General features: G+C 35.8%; 1 protein-coding gene across 7 annotated transcripts in view; it reads right to left on the reverse strand.

Moving 5' to 3' along the window:
• Positions 1-26,195, reverse strand: part of Mipol1 (mirror-image polydactyly 1) — a 261,950-nt gene that overhangs the window by 159,714 nt on the left and 76,041 nt on the right. For all 7 annotated transcript variants that reach the window (XM_013347308.2, XM_013347311.2, XM_013347297.2 and 4 more), the window contains 3 exons: positions 15,139-15,268; positions 9,102-9,135; positions 8,672-8,842 (listed from right to left, as the gene is read on the reverse strand). In XM_013347308.2, coding sequence (XP_013202762.1) covers positions 8,672-8,842; positions 9,102-9,135; positions 15,139-15,268 — 335 coding nt within the window. The remainder of the gene's footprint in view (positions 1-8,671; positions 8,843-9,101; positions 9,136-15,138; positions 15,269-26,195) is intronic.

Genomic DNA, 26,195 nt, shown 5'->3' on the forward strand with positions numbered 1-26,195 from the left:
TTAAGATCTTTCCTGGTAAGCCAGCTCGTGGGCTACAAAGATTAATAGAAATGGGTTAGATTAATAAGTAAGAGCTAGCCAATAAGAGGCTGAAACTGATGGGGCCAGGCAATGTTTAAAAGAATACAGTTTCCATGTAATTATTTCGGGTATAAAGCTAGCCATGTGGGCTGCAGGGCACTGGGGATGCAGCCCCGCCGCTCTTACTTCAACACCCTCCTATGCCTTACACGAAAACAACCATCTCGTTCCACTTTCTTGAGTCTCCCTGACACTCTCTTTAACTTATTTCCGTCGGCATTCTGTGTCTATGCTCCTACTCTGCCAACGGCTAGCACATGCTATAGATATTGGTCATGGGCTCTGTTCTTCCTCTAGATTTCTGTAGTGTCACATATCTAATTCACTATATGCTGATGACTCAATAGCCAAGTATCCTCCCCCAAAGCATCTTTCATCACAACACAAATATCATCAGTGTTTGAGCCCAAATAATGGAGGTCAGCCATGTCCTTCTGTTCTCTATTGCTCAAATCCAAACTATCTTCAAAGTTCTATTCATATTGTTTTCAAAATCTTTCCCAAATGGGTTCCCTTCTCTCGATCTGGTCTTGTTCCTCTAGGCAAGACATTAGTGTTATTTTTCATGAGACCAGTCTGATGCTTTTTCTCCTGTTAATACCTTCTAGCTTAAATGCTGGTTCTCCCGCTAATGAAGGCCAACTTACACCACAGTTTAGATCTGTGGTTACCTCATCACTCACCAATAAAATCCTCTTATAATATTTCACTTGAATACGAATTTGGTATTTTCATCAACAACTTAAACATATTAGCTTTTTCTTCACAGGGTAATGTTGATTACTTCCTTTCTGAAGGAATGCTATAGTTCTTTACATGGCCAAATCTTTTTCAAGTTTTAGTTCATCTTTTTACCTTAACAGAGTCCCGCTTTGATCACCTCATTAATTCTACCACCAACCACTGCTGTGGAATATTATTTTAACGAGGTAAAGATGTGTTACATTTGTTTATGCTCTACTTGTTTAACGATGTAAGGATGTGTGTTATTTATATAAAGATGTGTTGTATTTGTTTCACCTTGCCTGCTTAAGGCACTGATTGGTCTAATAAAGAGTTGAACGTCCAATAGCTAGGTAGAGAAAGAAAAGGTGCGGTTGGTGGGAAGAAAGAATAAATAAGGAATAAGAAAAGAAAAAAGAAGACAAGGAGAAAGAGAAGGACAAGCCCAGGATCAGCCAGGCAGCTGCCAGTCAGCCAGACACAAGAAGTAGTGAAAGTAAGATATACAAAAAGAAGAAAGGGGAAAAGCCCCGAGGCAAAGGGCAAAGAGAAATGGATTAAGTTAAGTTAAAAGAGCTAGCCAGAAATGAGCTTAAGCTAGGATGTGCATTCAAAGTTAACAGAAGTCTCTGCCATGATTTGGGAGCTGGGGAGTGGCCCAAAAGAAAGCCTGGTATAAACCACAGTCTTCTCCATAATTACACCACTACGTGAAAATACTTTTGTTTACTTATTTCCTATATTTCGTTAAAAAATTATAAATTCTACAAGAGACAGAAACATTTATTGTTCGATGATCATGATCATTGGATTATTGCCGAAATCCAGCACAAGGCATATAATCGTCACTCAGTAGAACACGAACAGAATGATCATGGAATGGAAAATATTTCATCACTTTTATTTATTATACTTTGAAACATAAAAACTGTACATTAATTCATCAGTCAAATAAAGCTAATAAGTTCAGCAATTCAGTAAATATATATTTAGCACCTATAATATCATAGGAGTATCAAAAACAGAATACAAAAAAACAGTTTCAATCTCCATAGTAGAAAATATGAGAGCCATAAAGAAATACATTATGGCAGGTGCTGTAACAGGATACAAAGTAAAGTGCAGGGAGGAAGGACGATCATCAATTGCCTCATGGGAGAAGTATCCATGGACAAAATATTTAAATTGGGTCTTACAATAGAGGTTGAAGGAAGACTGGTCAGAGAAAGAATGCTCCAGTGACAGGGATAACTATGCTTCAAGTCAAAACAGATTTATAAAACAGCAGGTCAGTGTGCTTTCCTGTTGATCAAATGTCTCCCAAGAGTTTTGATTTCATTTCTGTGTTGGATTTGCTAGGCTGAAGCTTGGTGTTTAGTATGGGCTTGTGGCTTATAGAGATACAGAAATCTGGTTATGAACTGCTTAGCTGAATGTCTTTAATTATCCTCATGATTACCCCTAGTTTCTTTTTGCCTTCTGTATCTCTCAACTCTAGGCACAAAGAAGATGTCATCTGTAGTATTTGTTTTAGCCTAGGCAAAATGAGGTTACTGAATTACAAAAAAAAGGCATTATTACAGTCAATACAAATATGGCATTAAATTATTTAGAAATATTTCAGAGACTAGATAACCTAGAGACAGGGAAAAACCAAATACTATTTTTATGTTACAAAAAACAAACAAACAAACAAAAAACCAAAAGCCAAGTATCAATAAAATGACTCCTAATGCCATTCTGTTATACTCAAAGATCAATGCCTTGTTTAGTCACCATCTGAGACTAAGCTAAAACTAACCTAATTTTTCTAGATCCCCAAGGCAAAAATGAGTCCCTGCTACTAAAGCTAAAAGTCCCCATCAGATCCTATGATCCTGTTATTGCTCATGGATAGCTAGCATGGACTCAAATGTGTCTCCTAGCACACTACTAAGGAAATCATCATTATAATGCATATTTGAAAACATATGAAATAATTTATCTGTGAAATCTTGAAACGTATACTAGTATCAATGGCTAAGCATACAGAGAAAAAAAGTAAAGGACTAAACTGAAAATTAGACTCCTTAGTTTAGTAATTTTAGTTTTTCTCCAGGGCCCTACAACATCCTAAAGTATTTGATTCTGTGAAAATTCTTCTACTTAACAACCCTAATGCTTAATTATTTTGGTTTGATGGTTTAGTTATGGGCAAATGTGTCTTCTAAAGTTCCTTTAGTCTCCAGTGTGGCAATGTTAGGGGGGAATAACTTCTGAGAGATGAAGCCAAATGAAAGGTTGTTAGCTCACTTCAAGACCTATTTGGAAGAGATTAACACAAATAGCTCTGTGGCACATGCAGTAGCTTCTGTGATAGGCAGTTAGTTGTTTTAGAAAGAGCAAAGCTAGCACAGGAATCTCGCAAACTGACTGTCTTAACCATGTGATCTCTTCTACAACGCACTTCTATTACACAAAAGATGAGGCCATCCAACTTTGAATTTGCAGTCTACAAAAACTGTATGTTAAACACAACTCTCCTTATTAAGTACCCAGTCTCACACATTTTGTTACAGCAACAGGAAACGGACTAGAGCATAGGGAATGAAGAAATGAAAGGTTCAACAAGTTATCTGGGTAAATGCAATTTTCACCTCTATCTTTTAACTCCAGGTATTTCTGCAATTTATTTAACATACAAGCATGAATGAGAAAGAGGAAAGAATGAAGGGTTTGTGTGTAAGATGTCTTGTTGATCAAATAAAATGCTAATTATAAATAATTTATTCTTTCAAAGAATGAAAGTTTATTTCTGTACTCAGTTTGAGATCAAAGAGATACGGGAAATTTTTCTTATAAATAAAAGTAAAGTATAAATAACTAACTTTGATTGGAAATATAAATTAGCAAATGTACCTAATTATCACTGAATATGATAATTTTCAGTATTATAAGAAGAATATTAAAATTTTCCTAGAATTATGCAGAAGCAGTATGTTTGGAAAATGTATAATTATTTTAAAAGCAAAGTGTTAGCAATTTGGTATTTTTCCCAAAACTCAAAATCTAACCTAATCATGAGAAATATGCCAAAAATGTAGAGATATTTTATAGAACACACATATAAACCTCTCAGATAGTAGAAAGATCAGGAGCGCATCACAGAGCAGAGGAGATTGGGCAGAATGAAATAAATGCAATCTGATGACAAGGACAGATCTTGCAGCAACAAGAAGACACTGATAAAAACTGGTGAAGTCTGCATGGTGTGGATTGGAGCTACTGTATCCATGGTGCTTTCTTCTTTTCATTAATAGCATTTTTATTAATTCTTTGAGAATTTCACGCTAGACATTTTGATTATATTAAACTCTCCAACTTCTCACACATACTATCCTGAACGCTTACTTCATACCAACCAAATTTTGAGATTCCCTGCCCATGCCATGAAGTCAGTGTTGCTAAACTAGTTTGAGGTTTCAAATTGCACCCATCAACATGGCTAAGATTAACTTTAAAAGTGACAGCGTAAAAAAAAAAAAAGTGACAGCGTAAGTTGGTGAGGATGTAAAGGAAACAACTAACCCCACTGCTGGTCAGACTGCAGGCTTTTATTGTCACAAGGAAAATCAGTGTGGCTGTTCCTCAGGAAGATGGGAATCAATCTACCTTAAGATCCAGTTATGCGACTCTTGCACACATACCCCAAAATGCTTCATCCTACCACAGGGATACTTGTTTGAACATGTGCATCGTCGTTATATTCATAATAGCCAAGAATTGCAAACAACCTAGATGTCCCTCAACAGATGAAAGGATAAAGAAAATGTGGCACATTTACACAATGGAATATTACTAAGTATTAAAAAATGAAATCATAAAAGTCTTAGGTAATGGAGGAAACTAAAGAAAAAAATCATCTTGAGAGAAGTAACTCACACCCAGAAAGACAAATATGGTATTCACTTATATGTGGCTATTAGCTCTTGAATCAAAGCTACAATGCATAGAACCACAGAGGGTAGATAAAGAGTAAGGGAATGGGGGGACATAATAGTTATGGATGGACTAGACAAAGGGGATTGGAATAAAAGGTCAAGTGGGGACAGTGAGGGAAGAGAATGATGGAGAAAACACAGGGAGAGTCACCTAAAATTAAAATCATTTGAGGGGTAGTATGGAAACCTAGTAGAGTAGAAACTTATTAAAAAATTATACATATATGAAAATGATCTAAACGAAATTGCTAAATAATGGGGGAGACAAGAGCCTTACTTGGAAATCTCTTGCCACCAAATGATGTTTCCAGTATTGGGAATGGGTCACATCTAATTGATGGCTGATGGGATCTAATGGAAATCCCCAAACAACTCAGACTGTTACCAAGGCTGGTTGCTCTCCACAGACCCTATTGATGAAGACAATACCTACACAATTCGTGGAACATGGATGAGTCATGCTGGTGCCTACCTAAAGTATAGTCAGGCTAGTGTTTTGGGTACCAGAAGGTACTCTGAACAATACCAAAGGAGAAATGTAAATCCCAACCCAGCTACAAACTCTCTGATTTACAATGGTGTCCTGCTTCAAGATATGCTGGCACAAAGTTTGTAGGAGTAACCAATCAATATCTTATTTGACTGGAGACCCACTCAATGAGATTGGACCCATTCCTGACATTGCACTGGTGAGCAAGAATATGAGACTAGGTAGTCCTGGGACCTAAAGGAAAACCAAATATTACCTTTTACTAAAGGAACATAGCAATAAGATGACTCCTAATGCCTACACATAGTCATAGATCATTGCCTTGCTCAGGCGTCATCAATTTTCCTGCAGTAGATGGAAATGAAAACAGAGACCCACACTTAGACAATATGCAGAGAGTAAGTGACCTTAAACATACAGTTCTAAGAAGGTATCTCCACTAAATTAATGCCCTCAGGCTTCAGAGAACTATTTGGAAGTGAAAGTGAAAAAGTATTAAAGGCCATAGAAGATGGAGGACACTATGGAAAAAAAAAACCCTTCTAAAGGTAACAGGACTGACACACATATAAACTCACAGAGAATGAGGCAGCATACACAGGCCCTGCATGGGTCTACACCAGATGAAGTCATAAAGCTGAAGAGAAGTAGACACATGTCCCCATCGCTAACCCAGAAGCTATCTCCAATCATTAACTACTTGCAAATAAAAATTTAGTTTTGTCCAAGAAAGTCTCACTAGGGAGACTCTTTCTTTTTCTTCTTAATTTTATCTTTAAAATTTTTTATTTTATTTTTTATCTCACAGGTCCATTGCTTATACATTTTGGATCCCAGTTTTGTGTTCTTATGGGATTCTTGAGTGTGCACGAATGAGTGGGAGGTGTGGGAGGTCCTTCTGTCTATGTGGTGCTTTTATTGGTTAATGAATAAAGAAAATGCCTTGGCCTATTGATAAGGCAGAGTAGAACTAGGCGGGAAAACTGAGCTGAATACTGGGGGAAAGAAGGCAGTCATGAGAAGCCAAGTAGCACCACCAGAGCTAGATGTCAGACTGAGGTTTACCTGGTAAGCCACAGCCACGTGGCGATACACAGATTAATAGAAATGGGTTAAATTAAGATATGAGATCTAACCAATAAGAAACTAGAGTAATAGGCCAAGCAGTGATTTAATTAACCCAGTTTCTGTGTAGTTATTTCAGGTCTGAGTGGCTGGAATGAGCAAGCGGCCTTCTACAACAAGTAGGTCTCAGCATTTATCTGTTCTTGTGCCTCTTCTTGGATGCTTCTTCTTGTGTTTGTTTTGTCCTATTCTGAAGTGTTTCTCTTTATTTTATTATATCATATTATTTTGTTATTATCTCTTACATGTCTGTTTGTTTACTCACAAGACAGAGATGATAGATCCAAGTGGAAGAACTGTGAGGAACACATAATTCCCTCAAGAGTCTTGTAAAACTCAGTTTTATAACTGAAATAAATCTTAAACTGGATTGTAGATATCAATCAATTAAAATGCTGTAATTTTGCAGTTCCCCTCTTTGGTTTTTTGTTTTTGAGACAGGGATTCTCTGTGTAACACTCCTTGCTGTCCTAGATCTCACTCTGTAGACCAGGCTGACTTCGAACTCACAAACTTAAGCTATTTCCTGATATGTCACTACAAAGCACAAGGAGCTGAGAAAGTGGTAGGTTAGTGCTCAATTCTAAACAAGTTACTATGCTATCTTGATGAGGCTCAGGGCACACTGTGGAACATGGGGCACAAAGATCTTAAGAGTCAGACACCAAGAAGGGCTGTGAAATATCTTCTTGGTAAGACACAGCTGCTCTGGTCAGAAACCCACAGCAGATGTGGATGACTGCACTAGTTTGAACAAGAATGGTTTCTTTTACAACCACATACGAGGAAAGAGAAAGCAGGAAACCCTACCCCTCTCTGATGAACTATTAACTATTGATAGATTAAGAGAAAGAGAATATTGTGACCTCATCACCACATTCCAATTGGCAGTTATTTGTATCACAGATAGTCAAACTAAATCTCCCTCTCCCCCTCCCCTCCCCCCTCCCCTCCCTCTCTCTGTCCCTTCCTCCCCCTACCCTGGCCTCTCTCTGTCTGTCTCTTTCACACACACACGCAATGTGAATTTAGGAAAGTAACTGGTAGCAGATGGTGTAAACAGGAACTGGAGGGAGATAGGAGTAGGTGAGGGTGACAGTAAACAGAATATATTATACACATGTGTGAAAGGGTTAAATAACAAAATTAGTTGATAAAAGAGAACTGAAGTCATATGAAAGTTGGTGATAATTATGATGAGCAAAGGAAGCTAAGTAGGTAAGGTAAGAAGCAAACATGGCGAATCTGAGACTTAAAAAAGAGTAGGCAAGATCAATTAAAACAGGTACTAGTGAAGTTGAGAACTTGACGGAATCAAAATTCCAGAGTAAATGAGCTAAGACAGTTGGAGGCCATAAATGTAGATGATGTTTGAATTAGAGAATCGTTAACAATGAAGAAGAGGATATGACCACAAGGTAAATGGCATAAAAAGTACACAGCACACAGTAGGCAGAGGAAATAATAGCTGGTATACTGGCAGGAGAAGAAGGAAGAAACAGTGAAATTGATTCTGAAAATGTCACAAAGCAAGGGATGTAACACCACATGTGTCAACTGCAGCCACACTGTATATGAGCAGTGTCATCTTGTGCATGACTTCATAGTTGTGCTTGGGAAGGACAGGAGGACAACACCAAAGTATACTAAGGAGGAATTAGCCCGCAGGCCCAGTTGTCTCACTGTGGAGGAGGAGAACTTGGAACCCAGTAAGAGGACTGTGATAGACCCAGTAATCTCAGAGGAGAAATCAGAGTTGAATTAATGCCTATTTTTTTTGATCCAAAATGTATCAACACAGATTCTGGAAATAAAAACTAAAAACAACAACAAAAGCAACCCAGAAAACAAACAAAAACAGTCTTAACACTTAAAAAACTGCAATGCAAGTAAGAAATGTAATATAGAGGTGATTAATGAATGCAAGTATATTTTATTGCAAGTTAACATTTTATAGAACATTATTTTACTAAGAAATTATTTACTAAATTGTAGGACGCATATTCATAAAAGCAGTACAGAAATTTAAATATTTTAATATTTGATTGATTATATACTCCACACTAGTGTGAATTAGATACCAAATACAACAAAGTAGTGTGTGTGTGTGTGTGTGTGTGTGTGTGTGTGTGTGTGTGTGTTACTAGGAAACATATTTCTTTCTATAACAAAAGATTCTAAAAGGGAAATAAGATCTGAGCAGAATTCACTGTTTCGGGATGTTAAGAGAGGCGAGATGGCACGTGTATGCTCCTATGGGCACAGCAGTTACCTGAGACAAAGCCGCGTCCCGCTCTTCTATCACTGCCTTCATTTCTTCTGCAGTTATTCTCCTTTTACACTCCTTGGTCTTGTAGATTCTATCCACAATTAGAGCTCCATTCTTCTCAATAGCTATCCCAGTGTCTGCATTGTTTATTCTGCTCAGTAATTCCTGTAATGTCTACCAACACCATTATATGTTAGTCAGACATGAGGTTTTAATATATTTTATTTAATATAGGGTTTTAATTAATAGGCACATGTGAATTGTAAATTGACTGAGTGAAGTTATTGAATTTTCATATTGCAGCAAAGATGTACATTATTAGTGTGTCAATTCTTCTTTTTCCCACATCTTAGTTCTTGAAACCCACTCAATTGAACTTAAGCCTCTAAGATATAAGACTGACATCAAGAAATCTCCTCAGAGAATGGCTTACCATGTCATTTTCTTCAGGGTTAATATTTTCTAGCCTAGAAAAAAGGGACACAGAAAGCCTGATCAGTAGCATTTCCTTAGTGCAGCAAAATGAGTTCGCTTTTTAAATCTTTAGAACCTCGAGTAATTTCATTCGACTAGTCTTTAGAGTCAACCATGACACTGAACATATTAAAGTGGCACCTGCTCGACTCCATCTTCCAATAATGCTCTCTATCTTCTGCTCTGACTTCAGACTGTTAAGTTATTAATGTTTACTGCTATATATGACTACAAGGATCAATTGTTCATATGTGTTTAGATGAAGAAAGTTCCCCAGTGACAGAAGCACTCTTTCTCATCATGATATTTATTCCTGTTCTTTCAATTCTGATCAGAAACTATTTCCTTTCTTTTTTTTTTTTTTTTTTGGAAGCTGCCACAAGTAAAAAACAAAGCAAGCATTTTTATTACAAAGTTTAACTAAGGTCCCACAAAAGCAATGACAAATAATTGCACTAAATTAAACCTGAAAATCTATTGCAGCACCTAGTATACAAACACACTGAATATACAAGCAGACCAAAATTGAACCATACTTTAGATGAGTGGGTTTTTTTTCTGTTTTCATATTTTATGGACTCATTCAATTGAAAGAGAAAGACAATTTTCCTCTTCATCAATGCATTTTCTGATAAGAATTATCACATTTACTGAAATGCTTATTAATATGGATGAACTGAATAAATGCACTAATGGAAAAGACAGTCTAAGTGATATATTTTGGAAAACAGAATTTCGGCAATGGTTCTGTGATGGATATTAGTAAATGACAGATTTAAAAAGAACTGGGATTATTTTTAAATTGTACTAAAGGCTTATCAACCAGTTCCCTGTCTTCTGAAGCCCTCTCCATATTTGCATTTTTGGGATTTACCACAAAAAGGATGTTACTAAAAATTATTAGAAACAATTGATAAATACGCTACAGAATTGTTCCAAATGACACAACTGGGTAAACAGCACTATAATCATGGGAAAAGTAGCTGTTTTTAAACGGAGCAATTTAATAGAAAAAAGCATAAGCAGAAAACGCTGTGTGTACACAGGGGCACATACGGACAAAACGGTAAGAGCTAGAGACCCTGATTATATACAACTGCGGCTCACAAGCCTCTACGAGTTTGCTTTTATTCACATCTCTAGAAGAGCAAATATTCTTGTCTTTTATAGAGTTTCTCTAAAATAAATTACATGTTCAGACATCTGACTTATAAAAGTTTATTCGACAATAATTTCAAAGTAGCCAATTGTTTGGTACTCACTTCAAAAGCATAGCAGAAACTCAGAATTCCTGCACAGCAAGAGCACTTGAATGTGGGTAGCATTTATCTTCACTTACACTTAGCCAATACATTTTAAATGGAGTCACGTAGTTTAAAATATCTTGGTATTAAAGTTTTTCAGATGAAACCATACTAAAAGCTGATGACTATAGTTTTCAGAAAAATCAGTATGAATACTTAAAATTTTACTAATTATTAAACATAAAATTAAAATATGAGAGGATAGATGGTAGCCAAACGTCTAGATTGGTAGACTTCTGGTAATCTTTAAAATATTTTGATAGTTATGGTAATAAGCTTGCAGCTTTGGTTTCTACCAAATAAAAATAATAATAATACAGGAATGTTCTCTAATTTGTATAGCTGGGATAATCAACAGAACACAATGTTGGAGGGATTTCGCTATAATACTTATAAGTTGTTTTGGAGTATGGCAATATGAAAAATTATTACTTTAAGGAGAGGAAGATAATGAGTTCAAATATTATAAATGAACAACTCTTCATAATTTAGAAACAGTTAACTGAATTTAGTCTAGTATTAAAATCCACAGCTAGTAATAAACAATTTTTAAGTTAAAATTGATTTCTTATAAGAGGCTTAATAATTATCAGCATGAGAACTTATCTCTCAAACTTTAAAGTATCTGTGGGATCAGTTTTAAAATAATATGTAATGACTTTTAATTAGATAGTAAATAAACCTGAACTGTTTTTAGTGAGCCTTGTGTGCTAGATCTCACATGCTGAGAAGAAGCGAGCAAAGCCAGTCCCTTTTCTTTTTATTCTCAATCCTGTTTATTATTTTTACTACTATTATACTATTGTTATTACTTATAATTAACGGAGAAAAACTTGATATTTAAAAATTTGTATATATGCATGCATAACATAAGCTTATAATAAAGAGAAAAGACTGCTGCTCTTATTTCTCCTTTGCTTACAAAGTCTTGGGAATGTGTTTATCACAAACATCAAATGATAATGTCATAACAATCATCTCAATAAAATTAAATAGAACAGGAATCAGTAACTTTTTTAAGAGGCAGGCACTAACTATATTTGGATCAGCTTCTTCTCTCTGTCTTACCTCCCCAACCTTGCCTTTGTAGTGCTAAAACATAGACAATCGGCAAGAGGATGGGCATGGCTAGGTGTCAATAAAAGTTTATTTATAGAAATAGGTGACAGGTTGGCTGTATAACATAATCATTATTTCTTCCTGAAATAGAGTATTAAAAAGTGAAACCAGATTTTTAATGTTAATAAATTAAAGATGGAAGTCAGTACTGGGTCATCAATTATCTTGCTTGATCAATTATCTTGAAGTAAGAAATAAACAAAATTATCCTCAGAAAATTATATTGAGGCTTTCAACAGGTAAACCATGCACTGTAACATTTACTGTTGCACCAAAATTAGACATTCTATCTTTTCAAAAGAAATAATATAAAACAACTACATAAAATATATAACGCCTTCAGTTTTATATAAAATGATCTTAGATTAATAAAGTTTACTAGAAGCATGTATAAAACGACAAAAATGCCTGGTTTAATAAAAGATTTAAAGTAATGATATTATATAAAATATAGGGCTTGCAAGTAGATAAGAGAATCTTAACCATTTGTAAACTCATAATAATGCTTACTACAGTCTAACTTAACATCGTCATGATAATTAGTTAAGAATTTTGCTGAGGTAAATGTTCATGGGCTCAGGTTTCAATTGATTTCCTTTACCATGCAAATTCTGACTGACAAGTTTGCAATCTAAGTGAAAAACCCATGCATGAAATGTCACATTTCTTGAGTTTCCCGTTGATCCATCAATATTATCATTTTCTTTCCTGAAAGTTAGCTCAATAGTAAGAAGCAGAACAATGGCCTCAAATGATAAAGAGTTTGCAATCCAAAAATTACAAATAAAAACATTTGAGTCCAGTAAAACATTCTGTAGATATAAGCAAAATGATTTTAAAATATATCTAGGGAGATAAAGGTACTAGAATAACTGCATGATTCTGTAATAAGGAGAAAAGTTGGAGCAATATGTGGTTTTAAGGCATAAAAAGATTCAGAAATTAAGGCTATATAACACTAGCAAAGAAATAGACATATATATATATATATCAACAAAATTATGGTTGATAGAAGTACAAAGACAATCTTAGTGCAAGAATAGGCTTTGCATTCAATGTTAATGGAATAAGTGAGTACCAATATATAGAACAACAACAAAAATAATATATAGATTAATAACAAAAAGAAATCATGTTTCTTATAACTTCTGAAAAACTAAAAATGAATCACATATTGCCATGATTCAAAACAGAAATGTTTTCCAAAGGCTCATATTTTGACCGTTTGTTCCCCATATGGTTTGCAGTGGCTGTGGAACCTGTAGTGGGGTGGGTATATAGGCTCAAGTAGAGCATTAGGAACAAAACTTGAAAGGTTTTATGCTAGCCCCCATTCCTTATACTTTCTGAGGCCTGGTCTGCAGCACAGAGACTGACACTGCCAAATGCTCCTACTTCCATGGACTGAACCACTCCACCATGCCTCCCCTTTATCATCAAGTCCTGAAGCCTACTGAACTCGGGGTCAAAATAAACTCTTTTTCTCTTAAGATGACTCCGTTGGGTATTGTAGTCAAAGAAACACACATGTCAGTGGAAATCTGGTACAGAGAAGTAGGCTTGTCACTGTGATGAACTTAACATGAGGTTCTTGTGCTTCTGGATAATTTGTGGGAAGAATATGCAAGAGTTTGAAGATATAAACTATAGTGACACAAGAATTATAAGTATTATTAATGGGTGATTCTGGTAGAAATATAAAACTACATCACTAAGAGAAATGCATGCAGTAAAAGCCTAGCTTGTGAGCTTTCAGGCTAGAACGGGATTCTGCTGGTAACTAGACTATATGCCATTTGTGTTATCATTGGGCAAAGAATTATGTCTGAGCAGGTCTTGAAAATCTAAGCAAAGATGAATTTGAAAATATGGGACTAATTATTAGATGAAGAAAATATCAAGATAATATAACATCTAGGCTATAACATAGTCATTGGTGTCTACTTTTAGCTAGATTTATTGTAAGAATCATGAGCAAAAAGCAAAGGAGTTGAAAAACACAATAGGTTATTGGTTAGATGGTGACTAAATAGACAAAAAAAACAACTAAACATTACTAAGCCAATGGAGAATACAAATGAAAACCTCGATGAGATAGCTCGTCCAAATCAAAAATGAGAAACAATTGCAAGTGATAATGCAGAAAACTGTGGGCTCAAACAATACTAGTAGGAACACATATCAATTATAGAGGAAAATAGTGAAGAATCTAAAAGAATCATACTATATGAACCACCTATCTATTTCTGAGTATATACACAAAGAAAACAAAATCAATATATCAAAGATAACTACATTCCTTTGTTTACTATATAATTATTCACAATAGCTAAAATACATAGTAACTGAGGTGTCTACTAGCAGCTAAAAGAATAAAGAGTATCATTCAGGCTGTTATTCAGCTTTCTGACACTGTGACTAAATACTTGAGACAATCAATCTAAAAGAGGCTCAGGCTTGTCTTAGCCATAATTTCAGAGCAAGATCATATGGCTCTACTGCTTTTGGGTTCTACGGAGGCAGTCCACACAACAAGGAGCATGCTGAGATGGAAACTGCAGATCTAGTGATGACAAAGAATCAAAGACAGAGGAAGAAACTGGGGCCTCAATATTCCCTTTGGTGGCTCAACCTTCTAATAATGCACTGCTCTGGAAGGCTTCATCACCTCCCCGTGCTGCCACGGGATGGAAATCAATCCTTCACATATGAGTCTTTGGGAGGAGACATTTAAGATCTAAAGAATATTACAGCCATACATGTATGATCCCTAGGACCTATGGAGTGGAAAGGGAGAATCAATTCCTGACAGTTGTCTTCTGACCACCACACCCATGCACAAATCCAGACCTACTCCACACCTTCTACTAGCCTTCCCACCTCAACACAAATAAATAAATTAACAAGTATTCTTAAAATAATAAGAAATTAGATTATATATAAAAACTGAATAGTACTTCTAGAATTTTTAAATATGGTCTTCTTTACCAAATAGAATCAACTGTGTTACCTCTTCAACTGTGCAGCCTCTTAGAGTCAATTGTACTGAATCAATAAGACTCTAAATACTGCTAATGATGTCGAGACATGATAGGACAGACAAACATGTGAACTCACAGAGACTGTAGCAGCATGTACAAAGCCTGCCGTGTACAGGTTCAAGTCAGATAAGGCTCTAGTGCTGAGAGAGGGACATAGACAAGGGCTCCCATCCCAAACATTAGTGCACATACAGTAAAAAACAATATATTAAAAAACAGACAAATAAAAAACCTGATATTAATGGAGGTAATGAGAAGAATCACATAGGAAAGTTGGGTTAGAACAGTGACAACAGGACTCTGAAGTAGTAACTATACTGAGAGCATGAATTTTCATTTTCTTTCTAAAAATTTGATTATCACCCTCATCAGGCAAACCACAAGCTTGCCTAAATTTTAGAGAACTATCATAGGGATATGAATTGTCTTAATGTAATAATAACAATCAGTAACACATGTGACTATGTAACCATAATACAAATCCATACATTTATAATGTTTATATCACACACGATTTTAAATGTATACGCACATTTTCAGTGACATTTCCATATGCTTCATACGTGCGACTGCTTCATCTCTCTCCTCAAGGGCTAGCTGCAGTCTACACGTAATAGCTTCATCACGTTCTCTCTGTGCAAAATACACTTCTTCGATCAAAGCTACAAAACAAGAAAACTCAAAATCAGCTAAGAAATAAAAGAAATAAAATTTATGCCCTAGCAATGCTGAAGCATGTATGGGAAGCCCATATACTGTGGATCTGTTGAACTTGTCCATACTGGACTTCACGGTCAAAGAGGGCACCAGATCTCACTACAGATGGTTGTGAGTCACCATGCAGTTGCTGGGAACAGCAGGCAATGCTCTTAACAGCTGAATCATCTCTCCAACCCAAGAAAATAAAGAAGAAATGAGTAAATAAATGCAAAAAATCTACTATTTTAAAGATTATTCATCTAATTCAACTACTACCAATTAATGACTTGAGGAAGCATTTTTAATAATTATTGCAACATGAAGATATCTGGCATGTATAAAAGGAAAAAAATTAAACAGCATACCTTTAAAAATGAGTTTGTTTAAAAAAATGAGACTCATAAATACTGCAATTATACATGTATATCAATAGCAATGAGCAACAACTTAACAACATTATTAAAATCAAGCATGTCCCTACTGTAATCTAGAAAATAACTGCTATATTATAAAAAGACATTCATACACATAAGTGCAAAAGAAAACACACAAAAATACTGACTGTGCTATCCTCTGTAGCAGCAAAACTTAAAAATCACCCAAATGTCCACCAAAACAAACAGGAATGGACATGCATAGATCTAATCTACATGGGAAGTAGAAAAAGACAAGATCTCCTGAGTAAATTGGGAACAAGGGGACCTTAGGAGAGAGGGTTCAAGGGGAGGAGAGAGGCAGGGAGGGGAGCAGAGGAAAACGTAGAGCTCAATAAAAATCAATTACAAAAAAAAGAAATGCCACGTGGCACTTGAATTAACTAAGAGAGGCAGACAAACAGAAATAAAACAGCAGGTTACAAACTAAAGCAACTCTCCCATGTATGCATATGCCCAACAGGACAGCAGCTCAATGAGTGCAATCGTGAGTTCACATTGTATATTCACACAGAACAGGAAGCACCTGTGGAGCAGATTACATTTCGAATGGCATCTCTTATTCTGTTGAGAACTCTGATATTATCTAAAACTGACTTTTCTTAACTATAATTTTTAATAACCTCAAAATACCTTAAAATATTATAAAATGTTAAGCAATATGCCTCAAATACCTAGAGAGCTGTCCTAAATTTTATTTAGTCAAACCATAATGTAAACTTAGAAAATATATAAAATACCCTTTATAAAATAGTAGGCTCTAGCCATGGCTGTTATAAATCAATAGAGCTGTTCAAGACAGCTATTGGCTTACTTAAAAATGGTGGTAAAGAAGCATCCTGAGGATAAACAACTACCATGTAACTAAACTAGCAGAACCCTAACTACTTTTCAAAGACTTGTCCTTACACCCACAGATCAGCGTGGTCCTCACCTCTCAGCACAGTGGGACTGATCTAATGGGAGCTCACCAAGGCCAGCTGGACTGGGACTGAACAAGCATGTGATCAAACCAGACTCTTTGAATGTGGCTGACAATGAGGGCTGACTGAGAAGCCAATGATAATGGCACTGGGTTTTCATTCTACTGCATGGACTGGCTTTTGGGGAGCTTAGTCTGTTTGGATGCACACCTTCCTAGACCTGGATGAAGCGGGGAGGGCCTTGTACTTCCCACAGGGTAGGGCACCCTGACTTCTCTTAGTACTGGAGAGGGAGGGGGAGGGAAATGGGAGGAGGTGGAAATTTTTAATAAATAAATAATTTTTAAAAAAAGAATGGGGAAAAAAACACCTTCTCTGTAACAGACAGAGACCAATACAGAAAACTACAACCAATCAAAATGAAAAGTTGTGGGTCCCAGTCTTAACTGATATAACTACAAAACAACTCCTTCACCTAAGGTTCAGAGAGCATCGTGAGAACAGAAACAGAAAGACTGCAAGAAGCAGAGGAACACTGTGAGTTTGTATCTCCTAGTAGTGCCAGAAGCTATACCCCACAACATCTCACCAATGTGGCTGTCTAAACATGACCCCCATTAATGAGGTTGAAGTGAAAAAAATCCTAATTTGAAGGGATGAATATAAGTCAATAAATGCAACTAAAAGTAAATGAGAAAGAAAATCTTTAGATGAAAGAATGATAAAAAGAGGTAAGCATAAGCAATGAAGAAAAAAAAAACAACAGAAATGGGAAATATTAGAGTGAAAATAACAGAATATTCCTGAGTTTCATTAAAGAGTTTTGTTACTGAAAACAAAAGCTTGAACATTGATGGGGTTTTCATGGAAAGCAATTTAATATATTAAAAATCAGACTGCCTCCTGATGAAATTCCAAGTAACCAACAGTTGTTCAGGCCACAAGGCTGGGATGTCTTAGCTGGTCTTCAGTATAAGTTTAAATCCAAAAGAAGCATGCTCTTATATCAGCATGGAATGTCTCAACATCAGGACAGATGAACTTGCCCAGAAGAGTGATGCAAGCACACCAAAGCAAAGAGCTTCCTTTGTCTTTTGTCCCTTTAGACAAGCTGCCACAAAAGGTGTGGCTCTGATTTAGGATATGTCTTCAGATCTCAAATGACCCAGACTTATAGGTTGGGTCTTCCCACTTCAAATGATACAAGGAAGAAAAATCCCTCACATGTGTGTCTAGCTGCTTGGGTTGAAGTTAAATCCAGATGTATTCAAGCTGAAATGCAGAATTAGCCATCACAAGTCCACCCTTTGTCAATATGACACCCACTCATATTCCCTAGATCATCTTTAATTTCCAAAGAAAACAATAATCAGTTCATAATTAATTACACCTAACATGACATAACTCTCCCATGTACAACTTTAAATGCATTATGAATTTTAGACTAGGGGTCAAATTCCCTTGAGGAACATTCTCCAGTATCTTACAATTTAAAAATAATCACTGATGTCTCATTTGATGTTCCATTACTAGATAAAAACACAGAGGAAGAAAACGCAATTATCTGCTTCATATGTATTTACCTATTCATAGCACATTCATATGACAGAAACACTCATTTCAGTTTTAATACTCATTTATGCTACTGGTTACATGGAATTAGCTGAAAATTAGAACTACCATCCTCTACTACCAATTACTTCTACCCTCAGCAAGCACCTTAGTAGGTCTTAGAACTTTTCTTAGAGTAGTGACCCATACCTTCATTCCAAAAGCCATTTGTCAACCTGGCTCAATAGGGTTATTTGTTGTAAGTTTACCATTGACTTTATAATCCCAGGGCGAAGTAGCAACAAGAGACACCCAAAAGGATCTTCTGTACTCCAGACACAATATTCTTACTTCCACTGTGGAGAAATGATCTAATTTCTCCCTATCAAATCACTCTACCAAACACTGTTATTCTCTTCTTAACCTGTTAGCTTAAAGGCATAAGAAGCCCAAAGTGATTATGAAGAATTCTGAATTTCCAGTTCAATGGAAGGCTTTTTATGATTCCTGGCATAAACACTCCTCCTTATGGAACCCAAATTTCTAGGCTAGCATAATTTCAGTTCATGGAAAAAGAAAGCAGAAACTTTCCTAACTAGGGGTGATGGTCAGTGTAACTATGCCATATAACAAAATTGAGCTTATTTAGTATCAACAAACCAAGATCCATACTAACGCAAATCTCTATAGCATATTGCCTTTTAAATATAAAGAAACATTTATAAACATGTCTTTGGTGATTCAGTTCAACCACCTGGCACCTGCTACTCTGGGCTCAATGAGATCCACTGTACTTATATCATCCAGCAGAGGAGCAATATCTATAACCCTAAGGTATGACACAAGGGGAAGAACAAAGCTCTACAAACGTGCTGGTGCTCCTATTACCGCTTTTCATCTTTTAAGATGAGTGAAGGGCATGTTTTCTGGGTGTTCTGAATGTAGAAAACTAGGTTTTGCATGGTGTATCCACTCTAGTATTGCAATTTCCCTGAGCCTTAAAAATCCCTTCATTAACACTAAACAGACATGGCTGTCATCTCCTCCTCTTCAGTAGACCCTTCTAACAAATGCTTCTGACAACCAAGCAGATAAATTTTTGACACAGTTTTTAAATCATACATATGTTCACATTAAACCTAGTACCATCACTCTGTGTGTGGGGCCTTATCAATAAACATATACTGATCCAATTTAATGCTCCTTTTACAATTATTATGCATCTTTAAAATCCATTCCCACACATATTCCCCAAAATACTGATTGAATGCATTAGTAAACTCATAAGCTTTTTGGTGATATGCCACACTTTATCATGGACTACACTTTCTATCTCCCTCTGTCTTCACTCTGGGTATGGATGTATAGTCAACCACTGCTAAACCTTGAGGATTACCCTGCCTGGTATTTCCTTCAGGGAAAGTCACAGCCAGTAATGCAGGCAATGAAAGATTAATTTCCTCAGGCAAAGGCAGAAAGTGTGGTACTACAGGGGGTGAGGAAGTGCATCCTCTGCTAAGGGTGGAGAGGAATCTGAGGGTTCAAAGTCTCAGCCTCAGGAGAGTCTTCCTACACATCTCCATCCCAAATTACAGGATCCCATTCTGTAACAATTAGGGCCTTTACTTTAACTTTCACCACTCTTTTTATTGATTTTTGTTGACCTCTACATTTTCCTCTGCTCCCCTCCCTGCCTCTCCCCTCCCCTTGAACCCTCTCCCAAGGTCCCCATGCTCCCAATTTACTCAGGAGATCTTGTCTTTTCCTATTATCCATGTAGATTAGATCTCTGTATGTCTCTTAGGGCCCTCATTGTTGTCTAGTTTCTCTGGGATTCTGAGAATAGATGTTGAATTTTCATTGTAATTCAAACAACCTTATGAAGAGGGCCTTGGTTTCATTTTCTGCCATTTAAGCTCTATGGCTGCTAAAGAAAGGATTCTCTTTCAGGCACACTTAGAGAACTTCAGATTGTTAACTTTCATCTCACCTCATCAATTTCATCACCAAGTTCATTCTTTTCCTTTGTCACTGTATTTGTATCCTAAGATGCTAGAAGTTGGCTAATTTTATCACAGACATCATTCTTTTCCTGTCATTTTATCCAGAGTCTATTAGTCACCAGCCAGTACTATTATTCTCCACAAATAGTCAAAACTTTTCTGAATATGGTCACTAAATTCCTTCCTTTTCACAATAGGTGAATCAGGATAATCTAATGCATTTGTCTCAGTAAGTTTGTTAACTACTTCACACCATGTGATGTTGGTTCTCTCTCAGAGTCTAGGACAGGTTTCCTAATTGTAGGTGTCTGCAAATTAGAAGTCTGTTCCAGAGAGCTACTTTAAAAATTCATCCTTATACTTCTGCTGCGTAGAACAACTTCTGATTACAATAACCTACTTGTCAGGGTTCTCTAGAGGAACAGAATTTATAGTGTGTGTGTGTGTGTGTGTGTGTGTGTGTGTGTGTGTGTGTGTGTGTTGTGTTTTATTAGAATGTATTACAGGGAATAGTCTAGGTAGTCCAATAATGGTTGTCTCCCAATAGAAAGTCCTCATATATGATATTTCTTCAGTACATAAGACTAGATGTCTCAGCTGGTCTTCAAATAAGTTGGAATCCTTTAATACTAGCTTTAATATTAACAAGGAATGCCCCAGGAGCAGGCACTCCTTGCTGGCATATTATATATGCTGCTACCAGAAGGTGTGGCTCAGATTTAAGGTGGACCTCCACATCTCAAATGATCCAATGAAGAAAAATCCCTCATCAGTGTCCACAGCTGCATGGGTTTTAGTTGATTCCAGATGTAGTCAAGTTGGCAATCAATCAAGATTAGTCACCAGAGGTTCTCAACATTCATGGTGGGCAGCTCAGAGCTGCCATTAATCCAGCTCCAGGGATTCAATACACTTTTCTGGCCCTAAAGACACCTGAACACATGTGGTGCATGCACACACACACCTTTAGACAAATATAGTATAAAGCGAAATCTAAAGAATGACAACTAACCTTAAAATTCAGATATTAAATCAGCTGTTGTTATTTCCCTATGTATCAAGGAAAATGTCATGACAGAAATCAGAAATATTTTACCTGAAAAAAAGGTAAAACAGCGTGTAAAAAGCCATGTGAAAAATTCAAAGCAGTGCCTGCAGATCATATCACAATAATTAACACATGTGTCAGCAGCAGTTCTCCACGTATGGGTCACGGCCCCTTTGGGGGTTGGATGACCCTTTCATAGGGGCTGTATATCAGATATCCTAGCTATCAGGTATTTACATTACAATTCATAACAGTAGCAAAATTACAGTTATGAAATAACAACAAAATTTTTACGGTTGGAGGGTCACTAGAATATGAGGGTCTGAATGAAATGGACGCAGCACAAGGAAGGTTGAGAATCACTGAGTTAGAGAGTGCTCTCACATCATCATCTAAGCTCCTGTTTCCTTTTGTTATATAGCTGGCCTTATCTATACTATTCTTCTACCGTGAATGAAGTCATCATCAACTGTGACAGAAACTTCTATTCAAGAGGCAGTGCCCTAAAATATTTACTTTCCCTTCTTCTACTAAACAACTATCTCCCAACAACCACAACTCTTGATAGCTTAGAAAAACACTGTCTTATATGGTATAGAAACGGTGTGGTATATGACAAGATACATCTTGTTTATTATCACTTTCCAAAAGTTCAGCTATATTGGTTTTATAAATATCTGAAATTATTTTAGTCATAAAGCTAGTATATAAAAAGACAAAAATAACACCACTTGTTAAACTAAACAAAGAACTCTTGATCAAATAAACATGTCAAGAGGATCCTAAACAAGTAATATTTTAATTCCACTACTGTCAAAACACTTAACACACATACTCATAATACGACTTAGTTTCTAATAATTAAAATGTAATTTGGGGGTGGAAAAGTCTGCTTAGGAGTTAAGAGCACTTGTTGCTCTTTCAGCAAACCTGGGTTTTGTTCCCAATCATCCAAACCTCTGTTTCCAGGGAATTCAATGCCTACTTCTGACTTCTGTGGGCACCAGGCATGTATATGGTGTATATATATTTGAGTAGACAAAAACAGTCATACACATAAAACAAGCAAACCAAAAAATTTAACTGTGATTTTTGACAATATATATAAAAATAAATTCAAAATTCCTCTTTTTCAATATTTTATAGTAGCAGGCAAAATAAGAAAGAGGCAAAAAGAAAACTTCTCCATAGCTTATTGCAGGCAATATACCATGATGACAAAGTTCTCGCAAAGCATCATGCTACTCTAATTTTTCCATTATAAACTACTTGTAATAAATATGCAAGCCAGACAGAATGTAAAATAGTGATGAAATTACAAATTAGCACACATATATCGTATCATCTTAAAAACTGTGGAATATTTTTAGTACACAACTTAAAATATTGATTACATTTTAAATGCCATCAGATTTCATACTGAAAATTCCCTATTTATATAAATAAAATGTGAGCAGATTTGTTGTGAATTTAAATTATTTATTTAGACAGGATATTTGTATATAGCTCAAGGTTGATTAGAACTAATGTTCCCCTGTACAAGCCAACAACACAAGACAGCTCATGTATTGCATGTTTCACTTCATTTTACATAAGATGTTAGTACCTGATAAAAAGTATGTCTACTCATCTCTATGATTCAAGCTAAAATGCTTATTTGATCCTATATGATTAACAAAACTAGCTTTAATTTTATAAGACTACTTAAAATCCAAGTATTCATATGTGTATTTGAAGATTAACATATGGATATTTGAATGCTATATTTAAAATGCTCCAAACACACACGTACGCCACATTCAAAATCTGGTTATAGGACTAGAGAGATGGCACATCACTTAAGATCATTCTCTGTTCTTTCAGAGGACCAAGGTTTGGTTCCCAGTATTCATCTCAGGTGATTCAGGATGAGTTCCAGGGGATTTGGTGCTCTCGTCTGGTCTCTGAGAGGCCAACCACACACACAGTGCACAAACATAAATGGAGGGCAAACACTCAAACAAATAAAATTTTTAGAAATTAAATCTTGTAATATAATTAATAAAAATGTATTCAAAATTAAGGCATTATTGAATGGACATTTAAAAACATCTTTTAGGTTATATGTAAATTTGGGAGTTTATAAATCACCCAATTCCTTCTAGAATCCTGTACTTTTAAAGGATCAATATGCAACTCTCAAATATTTTTAGTAAAGAAAACTTAATTGTAAACACTGAGCTTTTCCAAGGTAGATGACTATTACAAAGTTCACTAGAAAATCAATATAGCATTTTAGTTGGAATTTGCTCATTAAACACCCACAGCTCTAATGCAAATTATGATGGAATGAATAAAGCAAATACGCATGCTTCTTTCTTTTTATTAAATGTAAAATCTACTGTTAATTGCATCTCGTATGTCATACAAACTTTTCTCCTTAACTATTAAATAGAAGCTTTAACAAAAGTCATTAGAGATTCTTTCTTTGACTTGAATAAATTTCAATATTTGTTCAGTAAAGGTTCACAGCAGTTAAATTACATTAACAAATATTATTAGCTACTATGTAAGCCAACCAAGTAAAATACTTATATTGTAGGTAAAACAAATCATTGGGTGTTTACAATAATATTTGGATATCTCCATTTTTAAACACGGTTATCAAATACCATATAATTCTTACTCAAATGAGGAAGATTCAGAGAGGATCACCCTCACCCCACCACTATCAAATACTCAAATTTGTTTAGTAAGCTAATTGTTTTCTAATATGGGCAAGAGTAAATATGAAGAAGCTGAACCATACTAAGCATGAGTTTATTGAGTCAAAGCAAGGTACATATTTTCTTAGCAGACCCAAGTCTATTGACAAACCCATATTCTACAATTTTCAAGCTGTATTTAAGACATAGTAGGAAAGAGAGTGTATTGAAAAATATTCTAGTTTAAACACTGGATCATGATTCTCTAAGTAACCTAATTTGAAAGATTGATATTTCTCAGAAAGAAGTATCTGCTCATAACATCTGTGTGGTGGCTATTTAAATAGAATAGGCTGAGGCAGGACTAAGGCCCTACCCCCTGGCTGAGCCAGGTATTCAAAAGCAACAGACTTCAAAAAGCCAGCTCAAGCACTAGGGATAAATCCTGGTCCCACTGTCAGTGACCCCACAGACTGCCCAAAGTACACAACTGTCACCTACTTTCAGAAAAGAAGTGTGAGACTTTTCTGACTTCCCATGGGAAGATTTACCATCTCTGAGAAGTGGATGGAGGTGGGGAGGGGAAGGTGGAGGAGCAGGAGGGGGGAGGGAGTGGAAACTAGGATAGGTATATAAAATGAGAAAAGATTGTTTTAAAAAATTAATTTAAAAAATTGAACAGGCTGAGTTAAAGAGAGAAAAATCAGCGGAATTTCTCACAATGAAGCCACCGAAGACGACCATCATCCCCAAATCACAAGTGACACATGCTATGTAGAAAATATCTTGTGAAACCTAGGCCTTTAAAACAAATCTCCAGCTTTACAGGAGGGCCAGCAACTTTTGAAGACACAGTGATGTCAAATGGTGTCCTTGCAAATGGACAACAGTGTCAAGAGAGGACCACAGGAACATTCCTAACTGTGGATATAAGATGTGTTTACACATATAATTTACCTTCCTTAGCATAAACTCTTTGTCAAACACTTTAAAGTAATGACTGCCTCAGGCCAGAAACGAGTGAGCAAAGCCCACTCCAGGCTGCCTGACACTTCTCTCAGCAGCATCACAATGCTGGCGTCACTGCTACAACCGCTTCTGCAGAACAGAATATTACAACTTTCTAAGTCTGGATTTGATATTTCAAGATTGTAGAAATTAAAAAATATTTATTACTATTGTGTGTGCACATTATGGTTGTGTGTATGTAAGGTATGTTTGTGTCACAGGGTGTGTGTGGAAGTTCAAGAAAGTCTTATGTGGAGTTGCTTTTCTCTTTCCACCTTTATGTGAGTTCCAGGGGAAAAGGTGAGTATTTTATGTGACATAACTTTTATTTTTTCACATTATCAAGTTGGGAGTCTTCACTTATGTGGCTATATAATTTATATTTTAAGCATTTATATTGTCACTGAATAGAATAACTGGGGTTGTAAGATTCAAGGACTATGTTTTCATCCTCTTAATAATCACAACAAAACTTCTATGCTCTTCAGAAAAGTAAATTTAAATTTTGTACTGTAGTAAAAATGAACTATCTTTATATATGAGATAATGTAAATGAGCTGTTTAGAGAAGAACCTGTATTTAAAGAGAAAAGGTACTGTAAGAAAAGGGACTGCACTGTCAATACAGGGAAGCTATGACATACACCCATTATATTATATGTTAAAATACAGTAATATAGATAGATGATAGATGATAGATAGATAGATAGATAGATAGATAGATAGATAGATAGATAGATAGATACACAGATAGATGCACAGATAGATGCACAGATAGATGCACAGATATACAGACAGACATAACCATGAGGCTTAAAAACTAAGGAGATCATTTGGCTAAAATCCAATATTGTCTTTATTTCAGTTTAATTGGAAGAGGATCTCAAATTCATCTTCTCCATGAGATATCAGAAACCTGGATTTCTCTTTGTACCAAAGGTTAATAAGAAATGTGTCTGCAAAAGTCAAACAGCATTAAATACCAAAAACTGATTATTATTCTACAGGAGTTGTTCTGTCATTCATAATCTCTCCATGCTTCAACCTTCCACAGCTAATCTTTAATGGATGACATTCAAGAAAGAAAAATAACTAACACATAAAGCAGAGGCTCTAATGTGAGCTTTAAGAAATAAAAAATAAGGCTTCAAAGAAATATCAATATTTTAAACATTATAAACGAGTACTGAAAAATACTGTTATATAAAATTTTCACAGTATCTGTATAATAATAATAATA

The sequence above is a fragment of the Microtus ochrogaster genome, chromosome 1 (genome assembly GCF_000317375.1).
Source record: "Microtus ochrogaster isolate Prairie Vole_2 chromosome 1, MicOch1.0, whole genome shotgun sequence".
Taxonomy (NCBI): Eukaryota; Metazoa; Chordata; class Mammalia; order Rodentia; family Cricetidae; genus Microtus; species Microtus ochrogaster.